This window comes from Monodon monoceros, unplaced genomic scaffold (genome assembly GCF_005190385.1).
Source record: "Monodon monoceros isolate NGI ecotype Baffin Bay Population unplaced genomic scaffold, NGI_Narwhal_1 Super_Scaffold_2, whole genome shotgun sequence".
Taxonomy (NCBI): domain Eukaryota; kingdom Metazoa; phylum Chordata; class Mammalia; order Artiodactyla; family Monodontidae; genus Monodon; species Monodon monoceros.
This window is the reverse complement of record NW_021703776.1, coordinates 44,340,235-44,357,728: the sequence shown is the minus strand read 5'-3', so window position 1 is coordinate 44,357,728 and position 17,494 is coordinate 44,340,235. Positions and strand designations below refer to the sequence as shown.

Here is a 17,494-nt window from a genome sequence, read left to right as displayed (position 1 = left end):
CTGGTCTATTGTGTCATTTAAAGCTTGTGTTTCCTTATTAAATTTCTGTCTGGATGATCTGTCAGTTGGTGTAAGTGAAGTGTTAAAAGTCCCCCACTATTATTGTGTTACTGTCGATTTCCTCTTTTATAGCTGTTAACAATTGCCTTTTGTATTGAGGTGCTCCTATGTTGGGTGCATATATATTTATAATTGTTATATCTTCTTGGATTGATCCCTTGATCATTATGTAGTGTCCCTACTTGCCTCTTGTAACATTCTGTATTTTAAAATCTATTTTATCTTATATGAGTATTGCTACTCCAGCTTTCTTTTGATTTCCATTTGCATGGAATATCTTTTTCCATCCCCTCACTTTCAGTCTGTATGTGTCCCTAGGTCTGAAGTGGGTCTCTTGTCGGTAGCATATAGACAGGATTTGTTTTTGTATCCATTCAGCAAGCCTGTGTCTTTTGGTTGGACCTTTTTTTTTTTTTTTTTTTTTTTGCAGTACACGGGCCTCTCGCTGTTGTGGCCTCTCCTGTTGTGGAGCATAGGCTCTGGACGCGCAGGCTCAGCGGCCATGGCTCACAGGCCCAGCCGCTCCATGGCATGTGGGATCTTCCTGGACCAGGGCACGAATCCGTGTCCCCTGCATTGGCAGGCGGACTCTCAACCACTGCGCCACCAGGGAAGCCCTGGTTGGAGCATTTAATCCTTTCACATTTAAGGTAATTTTCTATATGTGTGTTCCTATGATCATTTTCTTAATTGTTTTGGGTTTGTTTTTGTAGGTCCTTTTTTTCTCTTGTGTTTCCCTCTTAGAGAAGTTCCTTTAGCATCTGCTGTAGAGCTGGTTTGGTGGTGCTGAATTCTCTTAGCTTTTGCTTATCTGTAAAGCTTTGATTTCTCTGTCGAATCTGAATGAGATCCTTGTTGGGTAGAGTAATCTTGGTTGTAGGTTCTTCCTTTTCATCACTTTAAATATATTGTGCCACTCCCTGGCTCGTAGAGTTTCTGCTGAGAAATCAGCTGTTAACTTTATGGGAGTCCCCTTGTATGTTATTTGTTAGTTTTCCCTTGTTGTTTTTAATAATTTTTGTTGTTTGATTACTATGTGTCTTGGCGTGTTTTTCCCTGGGTTTATCCTGCCTGTAACTCTGTGCGCTTCCTGGACTTGGGTGCCTATTTCCTTTCCCATGTTCGGGAAGTTTTTGACTACAGTCTCTTCAAATATTTTCTTGGGTCCTTTCTCTCTCTTTTCTCCTTCTGGGACCCCTATAATGCAAATGTTGGTGCATTCATTGTTGTCCCAGAGGTCTCTTGGGCTGTCTTCATTTGTTTTCTTTCTTTTTTCTTTATTCTGTTCCATGGCAGTAATTTCCACCATTCTGTCTTCCAGTTCAGTTGTCTGTTCTTTTGCTTTAGTTATTCTGCTATTGATTCCTTCTAGTGTATTTTTCATTTCACTTATTGTATTGTTCATCTTTGTTTGTTCTTTTAAACATTTCTTGCATCTTCTCGATGTTTGTCTCCATTCTTTTTCCGAGGACCTGGGTCATCTTCACTATCATTATTCTGAATTACTTTTCTGGAAGGTTGCCTATCTCCACTTTGTTTAGTTGTTTTTCTGGGGTTTTATCTTGTTCCTTTATCTGGTACATAGTCCTCTACCTTTTTATTTTGTCTGTCTTTCTGTGAATATGGTTTTCATTCCACAGGCTGAAGGATTATAGTTCTTCTTGCTTCTTCTGTCTGCCCTCTGTGGATGAGGCTATCTAAGAGGCTTGTGCAAGCTTCCTGATGGGAGGGACTGGTCTAGCTGTACTTTGATATATTTCAGGGAAAAGCCAATACACTACCTCTGAGGAAAAGCAAGGGGGGAAAATGGAATATCTTTATATGTTTCTGGTGGAGTAGAGACAAACTGAGTATCTTGTCTTGAGTCAAGAGTAGTCTTTACCCAAACTAAAAAAGACTACTGTTGGAAAGATTATCTCATTGATAGACTTTTAGCTTTTTGTTTAGTTTGGTCTAGATATTTTGTTTCTGTAACCCAAAAAGTAAAAAGTAGAGAAATGACTGTCAAAGTTGGCAGTCCTAAGTTCCAGTCTTTTCTCTGGCCATACTTCTTTTCTAATTGTATCTCTAATAATTCAACACATAGTAAGTCAACACATTGAGCCATCTTGCCCACCATTACCTAATGCACAAGTTTATTAGAGCTAAATTTTAACTTTGGTGACAGATAATATATAGTGAGTGCTTACTATGAATTAGACATCATACTAGTTGCTTTCTCCATGTTACTTTAATTCTTACAACTGTAATATGAGGTAAATTTATTCATTCATTCGCCAGGTATTCATTACATGCTCACTATATGCCAAGAATTCTCCTAGGAACTGGAGACATAACTGTAAAGAAGAGAGCTAAGTCTCTTCACTCATGGAGACTATGCAAGATAGATATCATTCCTGCTCTTGGGGAGTTTACATTCTACAGTTGAGCCTTGAACAAGGAGAGGGGGTAGTTAGGGTTACTGATCCCTTTTACCCCACTCAAAAATCTGTGTACTTGTATTTCTGCCTGAAAAACAAAGAAATTGATAAATGACTCATTCAAGGACAGGAAGCTGAAACAGTTTGGTAGAATCAGGACTCAAACCCTCGTTCTTTTGTTTCCACATATTGTGATCTTTAATCGAACACTAACTTTTCCCCACATTTAGATATCTATAAAATGAAAACACAGGTACTATCTTTATTGAAAACTGTGTATAAGTGGACCCATGCAGTTCAAACCCATGTTGTTCAAGGGTCAAGTATACTTCAGAATATGGACAAGTAAATAGTTATAATATGAGGAAGAACAGACAATTAAGTACAGAAGAATTCATAATCTGGTTTTAGGAATTAGTGTTGGTTTCCTGCAAGAGGTAAAGGCAAAGACAGGGTTCAGACAGGGAGCAGCATATGCAGTGATCCCAGAGGAGAGGGAGCATAGCACACTCAGTATTGCAGGAACAGAGTGTGAGAGAGGACGCGAAGAGAGAATTGAGGCAGTGGGGTAACCAGGACTTAGAAATCATGGTGAGGGTTTAGGGAAATTTGTGTTTTAAAGCTGTCACTCTGTGTGTGGAATGGATTGGAGGGGATCAAGATTGATAGCAGGGACCTCAGAAGCCACAGTTATCAGGCAAGATATGATGGTGTTCTTACGAAGGTAAGTGGCAGAAGAGCTAGAGAAATGTGGATAGAGAGTGGGACAGAATTTAATTAATCGGATTCAGGGGATGGAGGGGAAGGAAAAATGAAAGCATGCTAAGACAACTGGGATAATACTAATAGCAGTTAATTAGATAGGAATAACATAGGTAGAATGCATTTGAAAATAAGAAAAGAGTTTATTTTGGGATAAATTTGATATAGCTAGATAGAGATGTCCAATGGGCAGAAAATGTAGGGTGAAGAAAGAGGTCATCCATTTTAATTAATTCTTTCAAGAAATTTGACTGTATGAAGGAGGATAAAAAGATATACAGTGATAGCAGCAGGTGAATCTGGAGTCATGGGAAGGCTTTTGTGTTGTTTTTGTTTTTAACATGGAATTGATTAAAGTGTGTTTAAATGCTGATGAGAGGAAACCCTTAGAAATTGGCAGATGCAGAGTAAAGAGGCTGAAAAGCAGAATTCCTAGGAAGGGATCCAAAGCACAGGTGAAAGATTGGCTTTACACACAGGAGGATGTACACCTACTCCACAGTAGGGAGAGGGGAAAGGTATGCAGGTTGTTTAATGTTGAGTGATCAGACACTGACAGGTTTTCCACTTGATGGCTCCTACTTTCTCAACATAGTAGGTTTGCTTGTTGAGAAGAGCAGGGAGGCTGTGGAGAGGAGATACAGAGAAGAGGAGAGAGAGTTGTCTTGAGAAATGGGAGGACTGTGGGGCAACGTTGCTTTAGCAGAAGAAAGAATAAAAGACAATGGGCCAAGAGAGTTAAGAATACTGGAAAAAGAATGGTTCATTTGTTGGTCCTTGGGATCTAACTTGGTTAGGGAGGAAAATGACAGAAGACTAATAAGTAAAGATATGAGTGGTCAAGAGATTGTGAGGTTGAGATTGTGAGCTGGAAGTCTATGAGGTTGTGGTTAGAAAGTGGCTCTTTTGGAGAAGAAATAACTTGAAGTGTGTCTGTGATGGGAGTGGGTAGAATCTTGGAGGTGTAGGCTGGTGGAGATAAGGCTAGTTTTTTGGAAGGGCCAAGTGTTGAAATCAATCAGGAAGAATAGAATGCATGCTCTGAGGGAATGCCTTGTACGTCTTGTGGAGCAAGGTCACAGGGTTGTCAGTAGGTATAATTCCTTCTTTTTAAGATGGCAGAAAATTATATAATGTTGGTCAGCTTTCCATCCAACATGATGAAAATATTTTTCATACTTAAATGGTAAACTGATCTAGAAAGCATGTCTGTTAAGAAGAATTACTTTAACGGGCAGAATTGCTGGGATTTAGGTTTTTAAGAACAAAAATGTTCTTATAAACACTGGATAAAATTACTGCTCTGTTATTATATAGATGTAAAAATGCAACAAACTTACAACTACAAGTAGCATAGTGTTTGCTTGATGTAGTATTTGAAACAAAAAAATATTTTAAATGTTTTTTTAATGTTTAAGTGAACTTGTTTCACTTGTTTCCCTCACAACCATCATAAAACATTGATTTTATTATTTATATATAGAGTAGTCTCAAATTTTGGGGATACAATCTTGTCACTTTAGTATTACATAATGTGTATAAATAGATTTAAATTAATCATATTTAAAAATTCATGCATACTAAAAATCATAATATGACTATGTACTTAAAAACCCACAATAATATCACATTGCTTATTTGATAACCCGAATTTCTTGTAACATAGTTATTAAGCAGTGGGAAGGTCTCTGAGCAGCCACAATAATGTGACGCAATATCCATGCACTTGCAGGAAACTTTTCCACCTCCTAGCTCTGAGCTCTTTGGATTCATACACACTGATCTCTATTTCATGACGCAATTCTAGAAAATAAAAACTCTAAGAAACTAGAAATTATTAAGCTGTGAGGAATTGTTTAACAAATAAATTGCTTTTTGTTCACCTGCTTAAATTTTTACCGTTAATTAAATAATATCATCAGTACTGAATCCAAAATTTATACAGGAGATAAGAAAGTAAATACCTTATACTACATCTGCAGCTTGTTCTACATGAAATTTAATGACTACATACTATTTAAACAGTTTAAATTTGTTATTCAGAATAAAAAGTCTTCTTTAATTTTTAACGTGTTTTATTAACTTTATCATTTAATTCTAAGTTTTCTCAGAGTTCTTAAAATCTCACTTTCATAAGCTATAAGTGATTTTGTCTTCACTGACTTCCCTCATGGCTGCATATAGAGCAGCACGGTTCCTCTTTTTGATGTGCAGGTATTCTCTTTATTTTTTCTTTTTTTTTTTTGTCTGCCTTGGGTCTTTGTTGCTGTGCGTGGGCTTTCTCTAGTTGCAGTGAGTGGGGCCTACTCTTTGTTGCAGTGTTCGGGTTTCTCATTGTGATGGCTTCTCTTGTTGCGGAGCACGGGCTCTAGGTATGCGGGCTTCAGTAACTGTGGCTCGTGGGCTCTAGAGCGCAGGCTCAGTAGTTGTGGTGCACGGGCTTAGTTGCTCTGTGGCACGTGGGATCTTTCTGGACCATGGAGTGAACCCGTGTCCCCTGCACTGGCAGGCAGATTCTAAACCACTGCGCCACCAGGGAAGTCCCTACAAATGTATAATTACTGTATTATATGTAACTATATAAATGTAGGATGCTGTAAATTACAAGTGTAAATTACTACTAATAAAAGACATTTGTAATGTTGGACATTCTTGCTTCCTAATTCCTAATTCAGTTTATTCTGAAAATCCTTTTTGTTAAAATAAGAACAGATAATTAATGACAATTTTGATGGTAAAACTTTCTAGAACTTTTAAGAATTTGAGTTGCAATTAATAGAGTCCTTAAGTTTCATCTTTCTTTTACCTTAATTTGGCACCAAGTATCATCTTACGTGAAATTATCCCCCCGTTAGGATCAGCTGCCTTGATTGCAATCTAAGTAATGTTACAAGAATTATTTAAATTCCTTGTGAAAAGAAAAGGAGGCCATAAAGTCTCCTGGTTTAGTAAGTGGGGAGAACCTTCAAATAATTCCTGTTGTATTTTAGCTTAGTACTTAACATTTCAAAGTACTTCGATGTTTTTGATCTCATTTTTTTTCATATAGATGTATATATTCATACATAGAGTGGCAGAAGGGGGAGGGAGAGAGTGTGAGTATCGAATCTCAGACACTGGGGATACCTTTCAAATATAAAAAGAAAAGATGCCAGCCCTTTTGGAGCGTATGTTCTAGTAGGAGCTTATGTTCTAGTAGAAGAGATAAGACTGAAAATAAATTAAATAAAATATGGGAGCTTATGTTAGTGCTAAAGGACATAGAGGAACCAATCGTTAGTTAGATAATACAGGTGGCACCCTATTTTAGATTAGGTGGTCAGGGAGGCTGCTCTGAAGCAGTGACTCAGCATAGCCCATCAAGCATTGACTGTTAGTCCTACAGCTCTTTCTGGTAACTCGGGGAAGTTTGTACTTAGCAACATGTAAAATGTGTTTTGTTTGTGGCATGTCTTATACTTATGCTATCATGAAATTGTGGCTGAGAAGTTGAATATTTAAAATCTAATGTTGAAATAGTCCTATGTAAAACTGACTTATTTTCCAAACACATTTCAAAAACTAATAAACAATAATATAAAGGTGTTTTTCTTTTTAGGAATGGTAGAAAGCAGCAGACATAATTGGAGTGGGTTGGATAAGCAAACTGATATTCAGAATTTAACTGAAGAGAGAATCTTAGCTTTACAGCTTTGTGGGTGGATAAAGAAAGGAACGGATGTCGACGTGGGGCCATTTTTGAACTCCCTTGTACAAGAAGGGGAATGGGAGAGAGCTGCCGCTGTGGCATTGTTCAACTTGGATATTCGACGAGCAATCCAGATCCTGAATGAAGGGGCATCTTCAGAAAAAGGTATTGGGTTATATAATAAGATATTTGCCGTTCATAGAATCCTTGAAAGAAAAGATGCTGATAATTGTTAAAGCTCTAATCAATATTTTTGGTAAACTTTTTTGAAAGAGAAATTAGCACAGAACTGTCTCTATTAAAGTAAATGTTTAGTCCATCCCTTTTGTTTATTGAAAAAGGAAAAGTCTTAATTGTCTTCTTAATATTATAAGGAATACTCAAGTGTGTTCATTTCAGTGTTTTTTCCTTGAAGATAGTTAACATACATTTAAAAAATGTATTTTCTTGGAGATTAGGACTACTTTAGTTGGCAGGCATTTTTATGGCAAACATTTGAGTGTATTTTAGTTTATGCTTTATTTTTTGTATGGTTTTTGGTTGACTTTTAGGAAACTGAATGACACTTTTAGTTAGACTAACATAGATTCTTATAAAAATCATACTTTGATATGCAAAAGTGTTTCTCCTTGAGTCTGCTGATTTGAACATAGTTTCCATTTAATATTTTTTTGAAAAAGAAGAAACAAAGATATGTGATAAAGTTTTCACCCTGACATTTTGCAAGAGAAAACTCAGAGAAATAAATCTTAATCCAGGAATTCAGTTTTTTTCTTACTGGGAATATTTCACTTCAAGATGTATATATACCTATCAGTTTTTAATACACCTGGCCAAATTATTTATGAGTATTCAGAATACTTAATTTTTATTTGCTGGTCCATTTTGAAGCTATTACAGTTCTGTGGTACCATAGGAAAAACACCTGAATTAACTGTAATATATTTACTTGCAGTCTAAAAGTTGAAAAAGCTAATGTTTTGCCCAGATTGCCCTCTTTTCCTTCAGTTTTGCTCTAGCATAAGTCTTCCCCATTTGAGAGTGCAGTAGAAGATATGTTGTGATGGAAAAAAGAATTGATATTTAAAGCCATTTCTAATTCTAATTTTACTATGACCTTAGAGCATGATAATCCTTGTCTTGTGTTACCTGGAAAATTTGGTGTTAGATTTAAACACCCATACTAACAATAGGGGGAAAGTATCTTTTCAGTGATTTGAATAACCTGGTTGAGGACTGGAGAAAAGATTTCTGTGAATCAAATATTCCTTTCCATTTGGAGATAAATTGTTCTAAGCAGGATTCAAAGAAGATATTCCTTTGTTGTTGTTGTTTCTTAATGTTAAAGTCAGAAAGAGTAAAACAAATACCGTATGCTAACACATATATTTGGAATCTAAAACAAAAAAAAAGGTTCTGAAGAACCTAGGGGCAGGACAGGAATAAAGACGCAGGCATAGAGAATGGAGTTAAGGACATGGGGAGGGGGAAGGGTAAGCTGGGGACGAAGTGAGAGAGTGGCATGGACATATATATACTACCAAATGTAAAATAGATAGCTAGTGGGAAGCAGCCACATAGCACAGGGAGATCAGCTCGGTGCTTTCAGACCACCTAGAGGGTGGGATAGGGAGGGTGGCAGGGAGATGCAAGAGGGAGGAGAAATGGGGATATATGTATATGTATAGCTGATTCACTTTGTTATAAAGCAGAAACGTAACACACCATTGTAAAGCAATTATACTCCAATAAAGATGTTAAAAAAATGAAAGAAGGGAAGGAGGGAGAGAGACAGGGAGAGAGAGAAGGAAAGGAAGGAAGGAAAGAAAGAGAGAGAGAGGGAGAGGGAGAGAGAAGGAAAGGAAGGAAGGAAAGAAAAAGAGCGGGGTGGGGGTGGGGAGAGAGAGAGAAAGAAAGAAGGAAAGAAAGAAAAAAGACTTTAACAGAGTAAGCACAGGAAGCAGGCACAAAATAACTTGGGGAAAATGTTCATAGAAATGAGGAACAGGCTATTAAGAACATAAAGTGGGAAATGCTGTTTTATTTGGAAAAAAAAGAGTAAATGATTAGGATCAAGAAACCTAATAAAGTTGCTATAATAAATGTAGAAAACACTTAAGAGTAAAAGCTAAAGATGAATTTAATTTTCTCTTTTGAAGGTAAACTTAATGTTAGATGGCTAGGCAGCCGTAGGGCTGACTGCCAGGCTAGCAGCTCATCAGCAGCTGTATAAACTGCTAAGAACAAATGTTTAAAAGACTATTGGTAACAAATGCTTTGTTGCAAATATGTCTAAATACAGTTCTGTGATCATTCTGATAGTTAATTTTGTCCTAGAAAAATTAAAAGTATAATACTATAATAATAGTTAATTTGGTCCTAGAAAAATTAAAAGTATAATACTATAATAAGAATGCTGAAATATTGGGTTTCAGTACTTTAATGATAAAACATATACATAAGCATGAGCATTATATATGTAGGAATAGGAAAACAAATGATTTTGAAAATTGTAGTCCTGAGATACAATAATATTTACTATCAACACTTTGAAACATCTCCACATAAATTAACTTGTTGATGAAGTTGGCAATGATTCTGATAGTATTGCTTCACTACTCTTCATTTAGGTCCTAAGCTAACATACTGTGTAGGAATCTGTCTGGGATGAAAACTTGAGAATTAAAAGATGTGCTTGTCCTGCACAGGATTTGCAATATGGGTAGAAGTTTTATAAAAATGGAAATTTTTGCTTGTGGTTCTTGTCAGATATTCTAGTCTGTGTCAAAACCCTTATTCTAATGGGCTTATTTTTCTGGGGGGCAAATTCACCCTCTGATCTTTATTTGTTATGGTTGAAGAACTAGGAGACATTAAGCTTTTGATTACTTTGATTAGCTGTCTCTTTTTAATATGCAGGTGATCTGAATCTTAATGTGGTAGCAATGGCTTTATCAGGTTATACAGATGAGAAGAACTCACTTTGGAGAGAAATGTGCAGCACTTTACGATTACAGTTAAACAACCCGTATCTGTGTGTCATGTTTGCATTTCTGACAAGTGAAACAGGATCTTATGATGGAGTATTGGTAAGCTAATTTCTGTTTCATGAGACTCTCTTTTTAAGATAGGAGTTTTTAATCTAATTTTGTTAAAATTTTCAAATGTCAGTTGCATAAAATAATGTCATATTTCGATGCATTTTATATTGTTTAAAATAAGGTATCTTAAACATTTGGAGTTAGCCGATAGCAAACTGAACTTGATTTTTTTTTAAATGGTTTTAATGATATAATTTACGGACATTGGAGGAATAAGATTTTATCCTTTAGCTTAGGAACTGAGCTCTAGAACTCTACAACTATAGAAACATGCATATTATATTGAAATATAATCTTTTAAATGTGTGTATGGTGCTTTTGTTTTTGGCTTTTTTCTTAATTAAGTAAATCAATACATGATCAGTTATGGTCAGGATAACCATGTATCTTGTCTGAGTTAGTATTTGTCATTCACAGACACGTACCAGATTGGAGGATAAATTATGATCACACTACTTACAGTGGACTATTTTATTTTTTCACTATTTGGTCTTTTCATTGCTGTTTTTTTTTTTTTTCTCTCTCTCCTGCTTTAATCACGTATGAACACATCACCAAATAGGTTCTTTATCACAAAGTGCAGAAAGAAAGAAGTGAGGGTTGCTCATCAGTTTTAGTTATTGGGTTTTAAGCTTCACCTTAGTCCCACAACTTTCTTGGCATTTGTTGGGCTTCTTTCTAGCACTGAGAAGAACCTTCTAAGGCAAAATGTATTTCTATTTTTTTTTGCAATTGTAGCATTTATTGGGTTGGCTAAAAAGTTCATTCATTTTTTTCTGTAAGATGGCTCTAGTAGCACTTTTAACTTCATTCAGAACAATTTTGTTAGATTGTATTGTGACTGTAATAGGCACCTGGAACAGTTCTTAGTTCAAAAAGATAAAAAGTTTTGGGAAGATGGAATTATGAAGTTGCCTGAAAAATGGCAGAAGGTAGTAGAACAAAATGGTGAATACATTGTTCAATAAAGTTCTTGGTGAAAATGAAAAATGTGTCAACTTTTACTTAAAAACTGAGGGAACTTTTTGGCCAACCCAATATTATAAAATACACATTGATAATTGATTTAAATGTCAGTTCCAAAGAATTTATAAAAACATGTATTTTATTGAGATAAATGAATGAATATGTTAATAAATGTTGTTAGTGTCCATTTTGACAATTCTTTATGTGTTTTGTTCATTACTTTTAACGAATTACTATTGAACCTTTCTAACCACTTCAAATTAATATCCAAGAGCATGTTGGGGTTTTTTTGTTTTGTTTTTACAATTATTACTCTTTGTTGTTAAACAGAAGACTTTAAATGTTGCATCTTGAAGAAATAAAATGATACTTTTAGGAAGTGGTAGAGGACAGTGAAGACTAGAAAAAGAAATGGATTGTTCAGATTTTAAATTGATAGAGAAGTATATTGTCTAAATGTTAAACTTCTGTATTTTCAATTAAGTGACCTATTAAAACTACCTTCTTTTCTTACACCTAAATAAGTAAGGGATATCATATCTTGAGTAGGAAGTTTATATTGATATTTCCAAGCTGTTTCAGGAGTGTCCCTGATTATACTTTATATGTAAATAATGATAATTATCATTGTTCTTTTTAAAAAATTGTTAAGTTATAGTAATCTAGTGAAAAGTTTTGAATTGGGAAATCAGAAGGTAAAGGTCTGAGTCCTTGCTCTGCCACAGTTACCTTAGCTGGTCAGTTAACTTTTTGGGGTTTTAGTTTTTTCAGCTGTAAAATGGGACAGAGAATATTTATAACTCTTTCCAGATCAAAATTGTAATACATGCAACATAGTCTAAGAGTTAAATCTAATTTGTATGAAATATATCCCCTTTTTAGGGCAGAACCATATTTTATAATTGAGAAAACACACTAAGGTATCAACTGAAGTGAACTTACGTTTAAAGGAGGAAAACTATATTTCATGGAAGACTTCAGTGGAAATAGGATCCTTTATCCACCCTTAAACTATTTTTTATTTATCACAAAATTAATTGTATCTTTCTATATTTATAGTAAACACTTTTCAAAATAGTATTTTACATTATTGGCAAGTATACAAAAATTTAAGAATTTATCATAATGCCTCTTATTTTGCCACAAACCACCTATATAAGAGTATTTTACAATAGCCACAAAAGTGTGTCTATTTACTTTTAAAGTATGTTTTAAAATTTTGTGTTTAGAAACATGTATTGATATTTTTTCTAAATCCTGAGCTGGTATATTTACTGGTCATTCATAGATTTCCTAGACTTGTTGATTAACTTAGAAGCCAAGGAAAGATTTCCTCAGTTTCACTAAAATTAATTTCTATGATGAAAGGACTACATGACATCTTAAATTTGGTAAACTGTTCACCATTGCTTCTGTTTTATGTTAAAGTTATATAAGACAGAACTGGAATTGTTTTAAGCTAAATTGGTCAGTTTAAGAGGTAAATCTTTACTTTCTACGGACAATAAATAACCTTAGCACTGAGTTTCCTGAGAGTTACATTAAGAAAAACATCTTAGGTGATCAGTGGCTCTGCCAGTATATACACAGTAACCTATTAATACATTTGAAAATCAAAATATATATTAGGTATAAAATACCTAGTCTGCAAAAATTTATAACTCATAGCACCCGAAAGTAACTCCTTGCTTTTTCTCTTCTTTTCAGTATGAAAACAAAGTTGCGGTACGTGACAGAGTGGCATTTGCTTGTAAATTTCTTAGTGATAGTCAGGTAAGAACTGATTTAATTCCATATTTAAAGTGATTAATATTTACTGTCGGGCTTCCCTGGCGGCGCAGTGGTTGGGAGTCCGCCTGCCGATGCAGGGGACACGGGTTTGTGCCCCGGTCCGGGAAGATCCCACATGCCGCAGAGCGGCTGGGCCCGGGAGCCATGGCCGCTGAGCCTGCGTGTCCAGAGCCTGTGCTCCGCAACGGGAGAGGCCACAATAGTGAGAGGCCCGCATACCGCAAAAAAAAAAAAATATATATTTACTGTCACTGGATTAAGAAACTAATCTTTATGTATAAATATGTATCTGTGAGGTTTATATATAAATTCTTCTAAAAAGTGAGGTAATAATTTCTTATTAGATTGAGCTATTATAAACATGTATCATACCTAAGTTTACTTATTTAAGAATGCTGATTTAACAAGGACCTACTGTATAGCACAGGGAACTATACTCAATATCTTGTAATAATTTATAAGGGAAAATAATCTGAAAAAGGATAGATATATATGTGTATAACTGAAACACTTTGCTGTACACCTGAAACTAAAAACATTGTAAACCAACTATACTTAAAAAAATTCTGACTTAATATTTTAGTTTATTTCTGCTGTGGTGAGTGAGATTAATCAGTAGATAAAGATGTTAAACTCACCTCTTAGTGATGCTATCAAAGGATTCCTTCATTTTTTAATACAATAAACAGCTAGTACATGAATATGCTATGTAGATAGTGAGAGAGAAATGCACATAAGCAACTGGTAATATGTTGTGCTGAGTACTACAATAATGAGAAAGTGCTGGGGAACATAAAGCCACCTTGGCTAGAGTTTGGGGTAGGATAAAGTCAGGCAAGACCTTATAAGAAATGGTTTGTTTTTGTGTTTGTTTGTTTAGGATAAGATTGTAAAGGACCCATGAGCTTTACAGATCAAAATCCCAAAAGAGATTGACAAGTTCTTTTTTTTTTTAATTTTATTGAAGTATTGTTGTTTTACAGTGTTGCGTTAATTTCTGCTATACAGCAAAGTGACTCAGTTTTACCTATATGTATTCCTTTTCATATTGTTTTCCATTATGGTTTATCACAGGAGGATATTGAATATAGTTCCCTGTGCTATACAGTAGGACCTTAATGTTTATCCATCCTATATATAATACAAGAAATGGTTATTGTTGGTAATCTTGAAGTTCCCTTCCAACTCAGATTCTGTGACTTTATTACTTTGTACTGTATAATAGACATCAATAACTTTGCAAAATAATAAGGACAGTTCTCTTTAAATTTAAAATAGTAAACCCTCTGTGGATCTTTTATAGAACAATTATCAAAAGATAGTAAATACCATGCCTTTTTAAAAAAATATTTTAAATGATCATAAATGCTGTATTGTAATTTATAATAGATGCAGACTTCTTAGAGATCACATATCTAGATTTTTACACGGGCTTTTGTTTTAAACTGTTTTCCCTTAAAAGTAAAATTGTTTCAGATGTAGAATTTATGAAGCAGAAAATACAAATAGTCAAATGGATTGCTTTAGAAAAATCACTTTGAATTTTCCAGTTAAATAGGTACATCGAAAAGTTGACCAATGAAATGAAAGAGGCTGGAAATTTGGAAGGAATACTGCTTACAGGCCTTACTAAAGATGGAGTGGACTTAATGGAGAGTTACGTTGACCGAACTGGAGATGTACAAACAGCAAGTTACTGCATGTTACAGGTTAGCGCAACCTGGTGGCAGCAATATTTTAAGGAGAAAAAAAATGCTTAGCCTTCTGTATTTTCTTCCCTCACTGAGTGGATATGCCCTGTTGCTTGCTGACAATCTTTAGAAGACGTTTAGCTTTAAATCACTTGATCTACAGGACTTCTGCCTTACCTTACGTCCCTAAGCCTCCTGCATTGGGTTATCTGGGTTTTCCTTTCACTTTGAGAAGTGTCAGTCTTGAATTCATGTAAAGCTCAAATGGAGCAGAGACACCTCTCTTCATTTTCTCCAGTTGTTGACAGAACAACACCTTCTACAAAGAGATTGCCTTTCCCTGATCTGAATTACTATACATTTTTCTTGAAATACAGAAGGCAAGTTGCACACAGCTGTCTTAATTCTCATTATTCCCTTTTATTATCTCATTTCCTTATTTATTAAATGGGCATGATTTGCTATAATCGATCATCTATTTTCTCTCAGTTTTTACTGTCCAGTGGTTAAAAATGGATTCCTGGCAAAGATTCCCTACTACTTTGCTTTTGTTGGAAATATGGTGACATTTTAGAGCTTTTTCCTGAGATTTCCTGTGGCCCTCCAGCTAATCTTATCCTTCTTAGTGTTGTCTTTCCTGTCCTTATCCTTTTATACAATATGATAGCATGCTGCATACTGGCTAAGCAAAGTAAAATGCCCCCTTCCGCCACCCTACCTTCTTATGAACAAAAGTAGATATTGATTGGCCCACAAACCACAATGTAAACTTACCCTAAGGTAACAGGCCACTGACCATGGAAGAAAAGGTGTCCTTCTATAGCATAAGGTATCATTGTTTTCTTACTGAAATGAGTTCACATTTGTTAAACCAAGCTGTAGATATATGGCTATGGAATGCAAATGGTTGGCAACCTCTTAACAAGGTTTATAAAATACATTTAAAATGCGGTGTGTAGGGCTTCCCTGGTGGCGCAGTGGTTGAGAGTCTGCCTGCTGATGCAGGGGACACGGGTTTGTGCCCTGGTCTGGGAAGATCCCACATGCCGTGGAGCGGCTGGGCCCATGAGCCATGGCCGCTGGGCCTGCGCATCCAGAGCCTGTGCTCCGCAACGGGAGAGGCCATAGTGCTGAGAGGCCTGCGTACCGCAAAAAAAAAAATATGGCGTGTAATTGAATCTTGCTTTAAAAAAAAATCTAGTCTGATGATCAGCTGCCTTTGAATTGAGAAGTTCCCTCCATTTATATTTATATGGTCAAGATTTAGTCTATCATCTTGCTATTAGTTTTCTGTTTTGCTTTTTCTTCTTCCTTTTGTTTTTCTGTTCCTTTCCTGCCTTCTTTTGGGCTAATTGAATATTTTAGTATTTCACTTTATCTATTAGCTTTTTAGCTATACCCCTTTTCATTATCTTCTTCTTTTGAGTAGTTGCTATAGGTCTAACAATATGCATCCTTAACTCATCAGTCAACATTTTACCTCCTCTTACTTTACATTTCACACCTGATACATCATGCTTCCTACTTCACCTTTTCTCTTTCTTACCTCTCACCTGACACTTTCCGCTTTTTGCTTCATATTTCATGTTACAACAGTGTAATTCCATTTACAAATCCCCCTCCTTTGTCCTATTATCTTGTATTTTGCTTCTACATCCATTATAAACTCCAACTTAGTGTTATTATTTTTGCTTTGAACAGTCAGTTGTCTTTTATGTAAATTATGTGAAGAATGAAAACATGGGCTTTTATATTTATTATTTACCATGCCTGGTACTGTTTATTCCTTACCAGAGACTCAAATTCCATCTCATATTGTTTCCCTTTGGTCTTTCTCTGTAGCATTTCTTATAGTTCACATTTACTGGGGACAGATTCTCTCAGCCTCCTTTTAATTGAAAATGCCTATTTCACTCATTTTCTTTCAGCATTTCAAAGACGTGGTTTCACAGTGTATGAGAAGTCACATATTACTATCCTTGTTTTCCCCATGTAATGCTTCATTTTCCCTTGGGCTGCTTTCAAGATTTTCTTTTGATTTTTAGCAGTTTAACCCTTGAAGCGTAGTTGTGGTTCTTTTTATCCTGCTTGTGATTCACTGAGGTTCTTGGATCTGCAAGTCAGTGTTTTTCATCAGATTTGGGAAGTCTTCAAGCATTATTTCTCTAAATATTTTTTTCTGCCTCAATCTCATTCCCCTTCTTGGACTATTATTGCACGTATATTAAACCATTTGATATTGTCCCACAAATATCTGAGGCTCTTTATTTTCCTTTCATCTTTTTTCTTCTGTTCTTCAAATTGGATAAATTCTTTTGATTTGTTAATTGGTTATTCTGTCACCTTCTATCTGATGTTAGGTTTTCCAGGGAATTCTTAATTTCAGTTATTGTACTTTTTAGTTCCAGAATCTCCATTTTTTTATAGTTTATATTTTTCAGCTCAGAGCCCTGTTTACTAATTAAAACACTATTTTCCCCTAAGTCTGAATAATAGCTGCATTTAGATCTTTACTTACTCTAACATAAGGGCTATTTAAGGTTTAGTTCTATTGACTGCCTTTTTCCTTTACTTTGAAACACACTTACCTGTTTCTTATATGTCTAGTGATTTTTTATTGAATACTGGCCATTGTTTGCAATATATTATAGACATCTAGGTTCTTTTCCTTTTTTCTGAAGAATGTTGGTTAATGCTTTTGGAAGTTTAGTTACTTGCTGATCACTTAGGTCTTACATTTTGTTACTGTGGGAAGCCCATGGCATTTCCCAAGCTCTTCTAATTTTAATTTGGTCAGACTTAATCTCTGAACTGTTTTCTCTGTAGACTTTTTCAGACCTTGATTTTAAGTTTTATTGGGGCGGTTCTAGAGAAGACTTACCAAATATTGACCAGATTATTTCTTAGTTTATCCTCACTGCCGTGGAAGGGGAAAGAGTGGGGTATGAAGATTTCTGATTTTTCTGTGAATTTTCTTTTTAAATCAGGGATTGTATTATACTTTAGTACTTAGTT

At 35.3% G+C, this 17,494-nt stretch overlaps 1 protein-coding gene across 8 annotated transcripts in view; it reads left to right on the top strand.

The window, feature by feature from the left end:
- The window catches only part of MIOS (meiosis regulator for oocyte development), a 114,379-nt gene that overhangs the window by 82,755 nt on the left and 14,130 nt on the right, over positions 1-17,494 (top strand). For 7 of the 8 annotated variants that reach the window (XR_003795177.1, XR_003795180.1, XR_003795176.1 and 4 more), the window contains 4 exons: positions 6,841-7,095; positions 9,850-10,019; positions 12,705-12,770; positions 14,339-14,497. Coding sequence is in view for 1 of the 8 variants with exons in the window: in XM_029233288.1 (XP_029089121.1) it covers positions 6,841-7,095; positions 9,850-10,019; positions 12,705-12,770; positions 14,339-14,497 (650 nt within the window). In the remaining 7 variants the exon portion in view is untranslated. The remainder of the gene's footprint in view (positions 1-6,840; positions 7,096-9,849; positions 10,020-12,704; positions 12,771-14,338; positions 14,498-17,494) is intronic. The other variant, XR_003795181.1, reaches the window with a different exon arrangement.